Here is a 15,316-nt window from a genome sequence, read left to right as displayed (position 1 = left end):
CAAATGGGATGTCCTACCCCACCCGCTGTATAGTCCAGACCTTGCGCCATCCGATTACTATCTCTTCCGATCGATGCAACATGGCCTGGCTGACCAGCACTTCCGTAATTACGATGAAGTCAAAAAATGGATCGATTCGTGGATTGCGGCAAAACCGACCGAATTTTTCACAAAGGGAATCCGTGAATTGCCAGAAAGATGGGAAAAAGTAGTAGTAAGCGATGGACAATATTTTGAATATTAAATTTGTAACCATTTTACGTCAATAAAGTTTCAAATTTCGAAAAAAAACCGCACGAACTTATTCATAGTCCTATATGTACTTATAAATGCACATATATGCACATATTTCAAAAAATTTCATTATGCAGCGGCAACGACGTTTGCCAGTTCAGTTTTTTTATGTCGTCCCTCAATAAACAAGCAATTTGTTTTCGACTTCAAGCAAACAACCCGATTGACTTTCAAATGGTTCGTTGTTGCGATAATAAAATCTTAATAAATAATTCATTTGCTAGTTTTAAGCAAATCAATTAGTTTCCATTGTTTTTCAAAATTAAATAAAACAAAGGATTTCAATGAAGATGATAAAAAATTTTAGTGCATTAGAACATTATTCTTTCTTTTTTTGGCAATCATAAATGAAAAATGATATCTGACAGATGTATTGGCAAACAAATCTAAATGCGATTTTTGAGCGAATTTGAATTCATTGTAACAATGGCCAAAGCTTCTACTATGCTCACGTCAAAACTGTCTTAATACTAGATTTTGATCTATTGAAAAATAAAGTTCTTGTACAAAGACCCTTTATAAGTATAGCAATTAAATCCATTAAAAATAAAACAAAACAACGAGGCCATTATTTTAACAAGGTCGATTCTAAGTTCGCTTATTGATTTGTGTTCGTGCTACTTGTGAAACAACTTTAGCAGATAGGTACAGTAGTGTGCCATTTTTTCACTTAGTAAATTTCCATTATTTTTGTCTTAAAAGATCGATTTATGTCTGCGTTCAACTCTATGGATAATATCCATGAAAGCTCATACTCTACATAAAGAAAATTTTCTTTACTGCTGTTGAAGTGTGTGAGACCGAAGCCCTGTTTTTCAGTGTCTCCCACTTCGTGTAAAAATTTTAAGCAAATATCTTAGCATATACCCATATTAGTAGAAGCCATTGGGCCATCCTTTATCTCTTTATACTGAACTGGATTTTTATATTGAAATTATGTTTTACGACCTCTCTCATTTGTGACTTTAGGTATATGCGAGTGAGTGCTTTCTGTGTAAATATTTATAAATTCATTGATTTTTTTACCCTGACGGAGTGAACTCGAGCGCGGCTCGCTTCGAAAAATCGAAAGTTCTACATCGATGGAAAATTGCCTCTACTAATATAATTCTTTAAAAAAACATAAAAATTTACCAACATTGTTCTATTTTATTACTGAGCTTTTAAAACTATCCTATGACTCTAGGCGTGTATATGTATGTACATATATGCATGTATCTGTGATAGTGAACAGGTAGACTTTGTTTGAGCAATGCAAAATTTCATTCTTAGCAACACAAGATTATTAATATTATAATCGCACAACTCAAAATATGTTCAGTCTTTTTTTACATCAAATGTTAAAACACATATTTTTAATTGTATTGATAAGCGACAAACTTCAATGCCAGAAGAAAGATAGCGGGAATGCGCCATACCAGTTAATTAATCAAAAGCGTGGGAAAAGCACAAATATAAAAATTATTTAAGAAAGTCATAAGTCACATTTTACACTTATTGAACGTCAATTACATCGAAAGCAATAAAGATTAACTTAATTACTTGAAATGTTTACATCATTACGAAAATAAAAAAAAAATCGAAATTTTCTATTAAAAACTACAATTGATAGTCAATGAAACTCATACGAAAGTAAATGCATAGGTTTCTATTTAGCGGTGTCCCGCCTTCGGTGATGTTTATTATTATAAGTTTTTACGGATCACTAAAGAAGCCAACAATTTTTACAAATAGTTCAAATTATTTACGCCAGTGAAAAAAAAAAACAGTTTTTCTTATATAGGAGTACTATAGCGCACAAAATAATTTGCGGACCTGAGTGTAAGTAGTTTTCTACTTAAGCATAAAATTCTTTGGCTCCGTACAAAAGGATTCTATTAGAATTGAACGAATTCAAACGAAATTTGTAGGTTTCGCTCATAAACAAACTACTAAATTTCCCTGTTGTGTTGCAAATCTACTATTTTCATTGAGCACTTATTTGCCTACTATTTCTGGAAAATAGAAGATCTGTTCAATTGTTTATGCTTACTTTTGACATTTTTTCTGGACTGATTGGTTATCTAGACCTGCTTGAGCAGTTTTGTTTTAATGTGTCGCTTAGAACCTTGAGTGAATATTTATTTTTTTTATGTGACTATTACTAGAACCAATTTAGTCTCTTTTGCTTCGCGACCTCGAGCATTCATTGAATTTAACACCATTTCACAGAGAATAAAGATAATATCAGCGTCAAAAGAAAGTATACCCCACATATGGACAAGTTGTCACGATTTATTTATTTATTTTTTAATTTCAATTATTTTATATAAAACTATAGTTTATATTACAGCAAAAACCATATATGGCAAAGTTTCAAACTTTGTACAAAATAAAAAACGCCGGCGAACTTTCATCAAAATTTCAAACTTTTTATTCAGAATTTAAAAATAAAAATAAATAAATAAACAAATATAAATATAATAATATAAAAAATAAATAATAATCCAAACTTGTCAATATGTGTTGTAATAAGTACTTTCTTTTGGCGCTGACTGTGCATACTACACATTGCTTTTCTCCATAAATACTTGCAAATTGTCCCTCGAACGATACTTCTGATAGTTTTTTTTTTCTTTGAGTTAGGGTATACGTATTGAAAATACGACACAATTTGTTTTTTTCGCTGAAAATCGCCAAAAGTTTTATTTTATAGCCAAGATAGCCAAATATAAATTCAGCCTCTCCAAAAATATCAAAAATTATTCTTATACCAATCGAGATCTTAGAGCTGAAAAGTAGAAAAAACTTGCAAAAACTGTTAACTCCAAACGAAATGGAAATGTCAAGAAAACATTCTTGAAAATATCTCGAAATTTAAGTTCTACGTGGAAGATGAAATTTAAAAAATATCGACTACATAAGTTCTATATATCACGAAACACCTAAAAAACGTGTAAGCGCCCATTATATAATACCTATTATATATGTATAAGTATAGCCATTTCACTTGGTTATATTGTGCTAAAGGCGGTTAAATACGAGTTAAGGTGGATGTTCAATGTTTTGATTCCGAGCATGGAATCTGATAGATGGCATGCCTTTCTTACAAGCAATTTATCTGTTTACCACCAGGAGGCAAAATAATAGCGAATCGTTGTTATTACTTCACTGCTATTCTTAGCGTCTCATGAATCATGTAAACCATGTGAAAAATAATTTGGCCTAAAATTTCCTCTATACATAGGTAGCGCTGCAAGCAATATACACATTTCTAAAATTCCTTCACTATACGGAATTTACTCGCACCGGCAATTTAAATGACACTAAAATTGCAGTAAAAAATTATTAAATAATCCAATTCAAGGGAACGTAGTTAATAGAAATTATGAATGCCACAATGTACTCCTACTCAGAAGATATCCTTTGAACTGTCATTCAATTTCAAGCGATTGCAATTTCCTGTTGAGTTGGTATTTGACAAACCATAGGTATGTATCAGATGGCAAAACAGTTAGTAAGTAGGTAAATAATAAATAAATGCATAAACATTTTTATATGTATATTCAGTCAAAGATCTGGTATTTTAATTAGTAAGGCGTATCAAAGCACACAAGGTTAAATCTAATTTTTATAATTTTATAATTTTAAAACTTCCAAAAAGCTCTTATTTTTACAAACAAATGAAAAACATCTATGCCGCGCTTTAGCTATTATGTTATATGATCATTATAGAGAATATTTATGCTGTCGTTAATTTAATTAGAGAAATATGTTTTAATTAAGTAAATTAACAAAATATTATTGTATATTTTTAGAGGCATACTTGTGTACTTGTCAATTTGAATTTATTTACAGATAAGAAATATCAATATCCGTTTGCAGTCCGGATTATGTTAGTAAATGCAATGAAAAATGTAAAATGAATTTATTAATGTAAATAATAAATGTTTTTGAATTTCAGGAATGCAATTTCCTATTTACATTAACTTCAAATTAAACCTTATAATTAATCAAAGGTCACATGATATGTAAAAATATTAATGTTTTAAATGTACTTGTAGATAAATATACTTACATATATATATGCCTAGCATCAAATGCAAGTATAAATTTGAGGCTCACTGCATTCATTTACTTGCTACATTTTCACTACGTATAATTACACTCTTCAAACCTTCCATGTAGAGGCGCCAGAAACTATGAACATTTGGTTTAAAAAACTGTGTTGACCCTGATTTCCATTGCAAATAGGAAAAAAGACTTCAGTCTGCGAAACAGTATATAAACATGCCACCGCATTCTGGGACAAAGTAGTTTGATCGGACAACATCCGATGAAGCGATGCTTGGAGTGTTTGACAGAAAGATTCTGTGGAAGATTTTTGGATCTATGCAAGTTGGCAACGGCGAATATAGCAGGCGATGGAACGATGAGCTGTATAAGCTTTACAACGACATAGACATATCGCAGCGAATAAAGATCCAGCGGCTACGCTAGCTGGGTCATGTCGTTCGAATGTATACAAACGCTCCGGCTCTGAAAGTATTCGATGCGGTACTAGCTAGCGGTAGTAGAGGAAGACGAAGGCCTACTCTGTGTTGGAAAGATCAGGTGGAGAAGGACTTGGCTTCACTTGGTGTGTCCAATTGGCGCCGGTTATCACGAGAAAGAAACGACTGGCGCGCTTTGTTAAGGGGGAACGCCACTGTGAAAATTCAAAAAAATCTTTTTTTTTTTGCATAAATTGTTAGTATAACTACTCAAGAAAATGTGGTAAAAATTTTAAAGCGAAATTCGCTTTATTCCCGATTCTATGTGCACTTAAGTGAGCGCCCGGTTCGGCCCCGTAGCGCTTACGATACGCTTAATTTCAAACGCGTTTTTCTCGAAACGACTTTTTTTGATACGGTGGCAACGATTTCTCGAAGACTAATGAACCGGTTTTAATTTTCTTTTTTTCAAAATTTTTGTTATCATTGTACGTAGTCGATTTTCAAAATTTTGAAAATAACTATTTTTTTGGGCTTGTTGAAAATCAAAGAAATGGTGAAAAACACCCATCGAAATTCAAATCACCACCAACGATAGCCACTATTGTGTAGATTAATAAAATTTTTGGTTTTTTGATTTCAGATGATTATTCATTGCTGTATCGCTGCCACCAGATGACGTCATTTTTTTTTTAATCGTTACGTTTATTTACATAACTTTGTAAATTTTCAATATTTATTAATAAAAATTTACATCAACATAGTTTGATACACATATAATAAATTGCCTTTTGCCCAATCCTCGAATAATCATTCGTACTTACAAAAAAAAAATTCCCAAGAATCGACTATTTTTTTACCCCCCACAGTGGTGATCCCCCTTAAACTCGGCCAAAATCGCGTAAGCGGTTATCGCGCCATTTAAGAAGAATAAGAATTTTATCGGATGAGTCTAAATTCGAGCTGAGGAATTCAAAACAACGTAAACGGATGCGGTGTAAAACTACGGATCGCTTGAAATCAAAGTACGTACAATCAACGGTAAAGAATTATAGGCGAGTCTCTTATGGTTTGGCGCTGTTTCTCAAAAGTTGACATGACAACAGCTTCTTATGTCGACGTTCTCACCGCAAATTTGGTAACAAGCATGAAAAAAATGCATTTAAGCTCGTTTATCTTCCAACAAGATAACTACCCCAAACACATGTCCCGTATTGCTTCCAGCTGTTTTGCTTTTTTGAAGAAAACGCCACCGAAAATCTGAACTGGCTAGCACAATCGCCAGTTTTAAATTAGATTGAGCATTTGTGGACTCCAAAGCAGTTATATTCTATCGGAAATTTTAGAAAACTCTGTTCGAAGTATGCCAAACGCCTACGTGCAGTAGCTCAGAGCAAAGGTGGGAATACGAACTACTAAATTTAGTTTGTCGATTCATACTATCATTTGACGCCTTGTTTTAGAGTCCTTATTTTTAAATTTAAAAAATAATATTTTTTGTTTGACTTCTGGAAGAGGATATACTGATGTGAGGTACTGTACATTAGACAGGGCTAGTTTTTACTGGGTCGGCAGCCCTTGGTCGGGAAAAACCCAAGTCATTCCGGTAACGTAGAACCGGCTGCCATGAGAATGGATATACTCTTATAGTTTTGTTATTCAAACAAACTGTTCTGATCTTTTTGTTCAAAATCGACTATTTTCATAAGTTTCAATAATTTTAACGCGTTGTTCTATCGTTTAAAATTGTACATCTGACTACTTAACAATTGTCAAAGACGGCATAAAAAAAAGGTATCGTCTAGGAATTATTCACTTCTCACACCTAGGCATTACTTTTTAAATACCCTTTACTTTCGCTGCCCTGCTACTTGTCATCACCCAGATGAATTAAAAAGTAGCTGCAAGGAAACATTGCTAATTTGCATATTGCAAATTTCGAGCTAAATGTGAAATTTTTAGTTTAAAGGGAGAGTAAAGATTAGAGTTCTCCCTTTTCTAGGGCTTTTGATAGTTTCTGTATTTTTCTCTGAAGTTTATTGATTTGCTTATATAAATAGTACATAGTGAGACTAAGGTCTTTTAATAGTACTTCAACAATATTATATATAAATGGAATATTTTTACCATACAAGTTCTTAATTTAAATTTTACACCAGTTCATTTACAAATCAATTCAATATATTTAACTTAACTATAATAATAAGAAGAAAAGAAGCAGTAGGAAAAGAAAAGAAGGATTTAGAAAAGAAAAAACAAAAGTAGTAATTAGAGAATGTAGAGAGAAATGTAATGCCCTGATTTAATGCAATCAAACACTTTTAAAGTAATTATAGACTTGTGCCCTGAAGTTAAATCTGTTAAGTCCGGCCTTTACAGTGTCGGGTAATGAGTTCCACACTTTAACAGCGTTAATGAAAAATAATCTCGATGATGCTAGGTAATTAAATTTTGGAACGATGAATTTGTTGTGTCTGCGAGACCTTACTAGTATCAACTTCTCTGTCAGATATGGAGGAGACTTGAATAATGTAAGTATGCACAAAAATATGCAATTTTTAGCAGACAAATAACTGTTAAGGCAACAGCCCAGTAACCTTGATCGCCAGGCAGAGATGTGGTCATATCTACCAATCCCATATACATACCGCGTGGCGTTATTAAATGTCACATTAAGTTTATGGCAAGATGGTCGAGTCTGCTGTATACCACCTCAGAGTAGGTAATGAGAGGCATAATTAGCTGGAGAACTAATTTGCGCCTCGTTTTCTCTGGCGTGAATGTTGCAGAGACTCTCAGCTTACGCAATGTAGCATAAATATTCCCCACAACCCGCATAGTAATAAAATCGCATGCAAAATAAAATTAAAGCAATCGATGTAATTTGTCTCCAAAAGACAAGCGTAGATCAATTCCATATGAATTGCACGATTCAGTCGGTATTTTTAATAAGGGAAAAAGCAACTTAAAATTTCAAATATAGTTAGTTTAATTCATATTTTTTGCAATTATTTAATCATTAAATTAATGGTGTGGTTATGAATCCGCGGTCCGCATTTTTAAACGGTCGCTTGCAATTTTTATTACACATCAAGTATACCATATACTCGTACAGTATCGGACAAAACATTTACAACTGCAATGCAGCCTTCAATTTATTTTTTGTCATAATGTCATTCTTCACTCAATTGCAATTCAATTTCACGCTATGGATACTAGATCATCTGAGTAATATATTCCAAAAAATCTTTTCAAGATCCTTTCCTTTTTGTAGCTGTATTTAAAAAAAATTAAATTATCTGGCAACTATGAGCGACAAAACAATTGCAACCTTGTGAGCTTAGCTATATAACGGTAAAAATGCTTGAGCTTGGTTTTGTTTTCTAACTGTTCTGAGTTTAGTTTAATCGTGTCAATTTGTGAACATCAGTTTTGTGCAGAATTTGTGGCGATAACACAATTTTTTTGGAAAGTTGAGTTAAATGAAGTAATGGCTCGAAATAAGTTGGTGAAGTATTACGCGCGCGTGTTGTAGATGAATATAACAAAGGAATGACCAGAAAGATATATCCATAAAATATAATATTCATAAGTCATCAATTTCTCGAATTATTGCGAACTTTATAAAAAAAAAAACTATCGCGGTGGTGCATCGAGGAGGCCGACCAAGAAAAACGGATGAAAGAACTGACAAACTTATAGCGAGAGAGGTAAAAAAATATCCATTTAGAAGTGCCTCCCAATTGGTAAAGGAGCTTGGGTTACCAATCAGCTCAAAAACTGCCAGTCGTCGCCTGGCTGAAGCTGATTTACGGGCGTACCGACCAGCAAAGAAGCCGCTTATTAGTAAGCGTAACCAACAAAAACGATTACAGTTCGCTAGGGAACACATAGATTGGTCATTAAGCAGTGGAAAGCTGCTCTTTTCAGCGACGAATCCAAATTTAATTTGGTCGGAAGTGATGGCGTATCCTACGTTCGACGCCCACGTAACAAGCGTCTTCAAAAATCATACTGTGTAAAGACTGTTAAGCATAGTGCTTACATTATTGTCTGGGGATGCTTTTCTGGTGCTAGTTTGGGACCACTCCATCGTATTATGGGCATAATGGACTAGTACGTTTACAGGGACATTATGGAATCGGTAATGCTGCCACATGCTGAGTGGGAAATGCCCTTGAAGTGGGTCTTCCAACAGGATAATGACCCGAAGCATACGGCGAAGGTCCTGAAATCATGGTTCCAGAGGAATAAAGTGGACGTAATGGAGTGGCCCCCACAATTCCCAGATCTTAACCCCATAGAAAACCTATGGGAAATAGTATATTAAAAAAGAGAATTGATCGGACGAATGTGGCAAATACTGAACAATTTTTCCAAAGAGTCCTGGAGGCATGGAGAAATATACCACAAACGATAGTTGACAATTTGATAGCTTCAATTCCGAGACGATGCAGAGCTGTTATTCAGAACAATGGTTTGCCACGAAATACTAAGTTTAATAAAAATAGTTTACTGATTTCCTTTAGTTGCAATTGTTTTGTCTTATTAGATACAGGTGTTGGACACATTTGATTTTTAAATTTAAGATATGAACTGTTGAATTTGAATAAATTTGTTTTATTTACGTAAATCAACATCTTTTATTACAAATAAAGTGAAATTAACAGGTTCCAAACAAATAACGGCTGAGCAATCGAAAGTTTTCATTGCCCACATTTTAGTTGCAAATGTTTCGTCCGATACTGTACATATATAAGTGTGAAGGCTATAACAACGCTACAGCCACATAAATCTTATTAAGCCCAACGGAGCATGCACATAGTTTCCTAATGACTGGAACATTTTTGTATATAAATTACATTTGCTGCAATAAATTCAATTGGACCTCAATATAAAAAAATAACACGGTTGGAATAAAAGAAAATTCGCTCCCATATTTAGATAAACTTGAATAAATTTCTTTAAATCTAATAAGGTGCAAAATATTTTAATGCTCTCTAAAACTGTATTTAAAAGACTGATAGTAGATTATATTGGGAGTAAACACAATCGCTTACAATAAGCTATTATAAAAACTCAGTATTACTAAGTAAATATACTGAAAGTTTAAAATAATTAAAGAACCACAAAAAAAGTGCGTGTAGTGTAGTACACATAACAGAAGTGAAACTTTCGAGGCAGACAAAGAAAGAGAGAGAGATCCGAGAGAGAATGAGAGAGAGAGAGAGAAAGAATATATATCTAAATAAATTTACAACATTTGCAGAGAATACAAATAGACAAAATTTACAAAAAACGGAGAAGGGTCGACCGGTGTAGGTAAACGCCGGACACAAACCGTGGCAACAACGCGCACTACTCCGAGCGTTTATCACCCGCACAAACGGAGCGACTCAAGGACCGCAGCAACGTTATATCTTTTTTCTCTTTCGCGGAACGAAAATGCCCAAAACGTTGCATGGCCTTAAAATTTTACTCTCCATTCTCGCTCGTCCATCGACGCCTAAGAAGTTTCATTTCAATAATAATAATAATAATAAATCAAACAAAGCTGGTCTGTTTTGAATACCATTATAGGGGCTCCTATTGTTATGACCCTTCGCTCGTCTTGCTATCGGTAATGGTTGTTGGACAAATTTACTGCAAACGAATTATAAGCACTTACACAATAACCAATCTTCCCACCACTTCAAATATTCTGCGGAAAATAATGAAATAAATCGGAAATGAACAATTTATTAAGATAAAAGAGTAGCTTGCAAAGTGTGGACAACTGGAGGAGGAGATTCGTGATATTAAATGCATGCAAAGCACATTCGCAAATTTCCAGGAAAATTCAAGCAGGCCATAAATAAGTGCCAGTGGTCCATGACTACGAAATCTATGATATTTTAAAAACAACTACTGCAGAAGTTCAAAGGAAGAATATGCTATGCGAAAAATACCAACAATATGCTGCAAACCAATATCCAGCACTGCCTTGTGCCTGGATTTACTACATTTAACACACTTTTTATTGATGAATATTGAACAGTTGTGCAGGGCGCGACCAATGACCAATAGTGTCGGTGCTTGCTACCACTAGTGGGCTCAACATATATACCATATGTATGTGTGTAAATATTTAAAAACGCAATGCGTCGAACTACTAACCTTTTGTTCCAGTTCGTTTTGAAATGCCGCAGGTGCGCCTTGCCTATTTCAATTATTGTATCGTTGATTATGTGATTGTTTCTCGCACTTTCTCGCTTGCTTGCCACAAAAGTTGAAAGCTCCTAGGGTTTTTTTTTGCTGTAGTTAAGTCCGCGCGAAAACTATTGGCATTCGATTATTTTATTGAAAACTCAAAACAAAAATCGTTTAAGCAATAAAAATCAATTATATAATAAATTGCTAAACTCTGGCCAAACACCAACCGACCACAGTAGTCAATTGACAGACGGACGATTTTTGGCTTTTTGTAGGAGCGTCAATAATTGTGACAATTTCCCTGTACTCTTTAATTCTTTTTTAATAATTTGTTTGTAATATTTTCTTGCCTCTGCACAAACTTCCTTAATTTTCTTTGCAATTTTTCACTTATGACGTTGCTGATGGCTCATCGCCTAAACCGATAGTTTCACTTTTTCTGCTTCCGTTTTCAGTCGCGCACGACACGCAATTTCACTTTTTTTATTTAACTCGCTAATTGAACGTGTTACAAAATGCTATATTTCTATCCAGACTATTAACTTTCCGTTTATTATAAGCTATCACCGATTTAAGCCAGCACAATGGACCAACTATCTACCATCAAATCTGGAACTTAATACCTAACCTGGCCACAAATTATTTACGAATGATAGCCATAAAGCAACATATGCTAAAAACCCTATTGTGAATTGTGGAATGCAAAAACAGATGACAACAATTGTCCACTTACATTCCAAAGTTGCCAATTGGAGAATGTAGACAATTTAGATTCGATTTAGTAGTTCGTAGTTTATATCAATATATGAATTATTTTTTACATCACTTATTCTGCTTCAAAACTTTATTACATAAAAGAAATATACATCGACCAAGTTTAGAGTTATGATCGACCTCCTGTAAGGAGAATACTCAATTGAACACAAGAAAACTGGGGAAAACACTAATTAAAAACTGACGTAACGTAACGTAATTATCGTAACTTGTCTTAACTTATCATTTTGCCTCATTTGTTATATGAAAAGCTGTGCTCAAAAACATAAAGAAAGGAAAAAGTTACGTTCGGCTAAAAAAACTTGACCAAAAAATTCACCTCTCAAAATCCAATTGAACCTAATTAGAATCAATGTTTGTAAACAATGTTTGCCTGTTTTCCTTTTGAAATTATCGATGTCAAAGAGAAAATTCATCTTTGTTAATGGTTGCTGAAAAAGTCAATGAAACTAAGGTAAACATGTAGAGAACCTGGCCCTACAAAAAGGATTGACGCCAAGCAAGACATTGCTGTTAGTGGTATTGGAATAGCCCGTTACGGTTGCTACCACCTGGTCAAACAATTGTTCCTGATATCTACTGTGAACAATTGCTGGTATTGAGCCAAACAGTTCAATTGAAGTGCCTAAAATTATTATTGAGAAGATTGTTGTGTTCTACCATCACAACAGCCAAGAAAAACTCAGAGTGTGGTGTGGCCAAGCCCATCAACAGAGTAGAAACAGTAAAATAGCTGATTCGACTTTTTTATAATTTTATTTAATTGGATCTAGAAATCGCTCCATTTGAATATAACTCTGCAACGAAAAATCATCAGTTAAAATACCTTGTCTCCACACTAGCCTTCTCTTGATTGAAAATTTTAAATATCTCCCAAAACCGAGCACAAAACAAGTGATACAAGCCTCGAAGGCATTGGTGGGCAACTGCCACATCAGTGACGAGTAAACAGTATTTGCACCTAGCGTGCAATAGCACCAACTCTTTACACAAAGCTCCTTTTTGGGAAACTCACAGCCGAATTGTGGAATTCTGAATTTTGACATTTGTTTGACAAACTGCTCTACTCTGTGATTTGCAAAATTTTTTAGGGAGCATTAATTGTAGAGTATTTTGTTTTTATCGAAAGGAAATATAAGATAATTTCTATTTGCACAATGGCAGCGCCAACCGTAAATGTATCAGCATATTTAGCATTGCAAAAGAGGACAACAAACAAAGAGCTTGCATCAGAGTGGACGACTATTGAGGTTTTGTACAATGAGAAGTATGAAAAAAGTTTCTGGACGCCAAATATGATACCTTCAGCGGAGTTCTCTTTTTCTACTTTTATTTAATTATAAATCTCTATACTTAGATTGTGGAACGAATTGACCATATTGCTGATGCGATTTGTGCGCCATCCAGCTCTGCAGAATGAGGATACATTGTTACAGTTGTACCAAAACTTCATATCTTCATTCGAAATGAAGTAAGTAAATTTAAAGTTACAAGCCTTCAGTTGAGGTTATGTTTATATACATAGTTAGGCTATACATTTATAAACTTTGTAATGCAGGATAAACCCCTATGGCCTAGTGGAAATACTCGAAGTGGTGGTGGAACATATTTCAGATAAAAAGGAAGCCGTCGAGTTTTTGGATAAATTGAAGGATAAAGTGAATATTTGCGATGAGGCGGTTTGGTACATCCGGGTAAAATTAAAAAAGAAAACGCGTTCCGTGAAGTTTTGCTGCTTATTCATTGAAGTTTTTACTCAAATTTTCAGGTATTGCAAGGTAACATTCACTTGACAAATCTTAATGATTTGGATGCCACAAAGAAAATTATCGAGGAACTTCGTGATGTGTTAGAAGAGGCCGGAAATGTGACACCGGTGCATGGAAAATTTTACATGCTAGCCTCACAATACTACCGACGTGTGGGCAAACACAGTGATTACTACCGTTGTGGGTTGCAATTCCTTGGTTGTTCTATAGATGATTATCCAAAAGATCAGTGGGCGCAGCAAGCTTTTTTCCTTGGTCTAGCAGCGTTGCTAGGTGATGGAATTTACAATATTGGAGAATTGGTAGGTTGCCATTCTAAATCATATTTAAAGTAAATGGCAAACTTTTTTTTTTTTTTTTTAATTAAATATAGTTAGCGCATCCCATTCTGGAATCACTGAAGGGTACAGACAATGAATGGTTGGTAGAATTGTTGAAAGCTTTTAATACCGGCAATATCCCAAAGTAAGGATTCAAGATTTCAAGTGTGTGTTTTATTAAGTATGTTTTTCCAATAACAGATTTAACGAGATGAAAAGTATTTGGGCGAAGATTCCCGACTTGGCGGCACAAGAAGTTAAACTGCGTCAAAAGATCTCACTACTCTGTTTAATGGAAATGACATTCCAGCGTTCAGCCATTCAACGTTCAATCTCTTTTGAAGAAATCGCAAAAGAGACAACGTTGCCTCTAAACGAAGTTGAATTGCTGATAATGAAAGCGCTGGCGCAAGACTTAGTACGCGGGGAAATAGATCAAGTTGCTGGTGTGGTGAATATGTCCTGGGTGATTACCAAATTGAGAATTAAAAGATATTCAGAATTAATATTAACTTGTTTTTTATGATTTCATCTTAGGTGCAACCACGGGTATTGGGACGCAAACAAATTGCCGGCATGGCCACAATCTTAGATCAATGGATGGCGTCTATAACATCAATGGAAAAACTGATGGAAACGCGTGCCGTTGAAATTTTAACCAATTAATAATTACTTACTTTGGAGTCTTAACTTTGAAGTGTTTTCTCTTATTATTAATTTAGCTTAAAAATATAAAATAAATAGCAATGTACTCATGAGGTACAGCTGTTGTAATACATTTTGCAGATTAAAAGTACACGAACCAACTGTATAAAAGTATATGTTTTTGAAATTCCTTACCTCTCAGGAGCGGCTTTGCTGAACTGCATTCAGTTCATTATTTTAAGTTATTTAATCTTTTGAGTATATTTAGATTTTTAAGCAACAGTTTCAGGTGGTATTTAAATTTAGTATTTGATTGATTTGTATTGTGTGGTAGTTTAGGCGTTAATCCTATATGCATTGGCATGAAACAGCGAAATGATGGAACAAGTTGTTTTTAATAGCGATCGCTCTTCGGCAGACATTGGCAAACCTCCGAGTGTATTTCTGCCATGAAAAAGCTCCTCATAAAAAACCATTTGCCGTCCGGAGTCGGCTCAAAATTGAGGGTCCCCCATTTGTGTTCCACCAGAGGATACCAAGTTTTCAGGACTGTCCGCTCTACGTTACTGGAACTACCGGGATTTATATTCAATCAATGAGTGTCAATTCAGCAGTATTCTTCTAACATGTATGGAAAATGTTTCTGTTGTTACAACGCAACGAGGTTGCGCGAATCGTACATACATACATACATATTTTGTAATCGGTGCGGACATTTTCTCTAATCGCGCTGTGAATTCAATTAAATTAGTTGATCTGCCTTTACGCAAATGGGTTTTGAAGGCAGAAATTTGCGGTAGAGGTTAAATGTGTCTAGGGCTTCAAATAATTTTGTAATAAACTAATTTTT

The 15,316-nt window shown here is 34.4% G+C and overlaps 2 protein-coding genes across 2 annotated transcripts in view; one reads left to right on the top strand and one right to left on the bottom strand.

Moving 5' to 3' along the window:
- LOC128871976 (3-hydroxy-3-methylglutaryl-coenzyme A reductase) overlaps positions 1 to 11,615 on the bottom strand; it is a 104,052-nt gene extending 92,437 nt beyond the window's left edge. Inside the window, exon 1 of the mRNA XM_054114197.1 lies at positions 10,923 to 11,615. The gene's annotated coding sequence lies outside the window, so the exon portion shown is untranslated. The remainder of the gene's footprint in view (positions 1 to 10,922) is intronic.
- A 1,162-nt stretch (positions 11,616 to 12,777) lies between these two features.
- LOC128871974 (26S proteasome non-ATPase regulatory subunit 13) lies at positions 12,778 to 14,640 on the top strand. Its single transcript, XM_054114190.1, has 7 exons — positions 12,778 to 12,999; positions 13,090 to 13,203; positions 13,291 to 13,426; positions 13,501 to 13,803; positions 13,875 to 13,966; positions 14,023 to 14,287; positions 14,359 to 14,640. Exons 1-7 carry the CDS (start codon positions 12,890 to 12,892, stop codon positions 14,485 to 14,487), a joined length of 1,149 nt encoding a protein of 382 aa, XP_053970165.1. The 5' UTR covers positions 12,778 to 12,889; the 3' UTR covers positions 14,488 to 14,640.
- Positions 14,641 to 15,316: the final 676 nt, after the last annotated feature.

This window comes from Anastrepha ludens, chromosome 2 (genome assembly GCF_028408465.1).
Source record: "Anastrepha ludens isolate Willacy chromosome 2, idAnaLude1.1, whole genome shotgun sequence".
NCBI lineage: Eukaryota > Metazoa > Arthropoda > Insecta > Diptera > Tephritidae > Anastrepha > Anastrepha ludens.
Note: the sequence above shows the minus strand (reverse complement) of the source record. Positions and strands in the feature narration are given on the sequence as shown.

Bases quoted from the DNA above. Each gene is read 5' to 3' on its own strand.
- LOC128871974 (XM_054114190.1), top strand. From the start codon at position 12,890: ATGGCAGCGCCAACCGTAAATGTATCAGCATATTTAGCATTGCAAAAG. The intron at 13,967-14,022 runs GTAAGGATTCAA...TTCCAATAACAG, and splicing joins AATACCGGCAATATCCCAAA to ATTTAACGAGATGAAAAGTA. The intron at 14,288-14,358 runs GTGATTACCAAA...ATTTCATCTTAG, and splicing joins GTGTGGTGAATATGTCCTGG to GTGCAACCACGGGTATTGGG.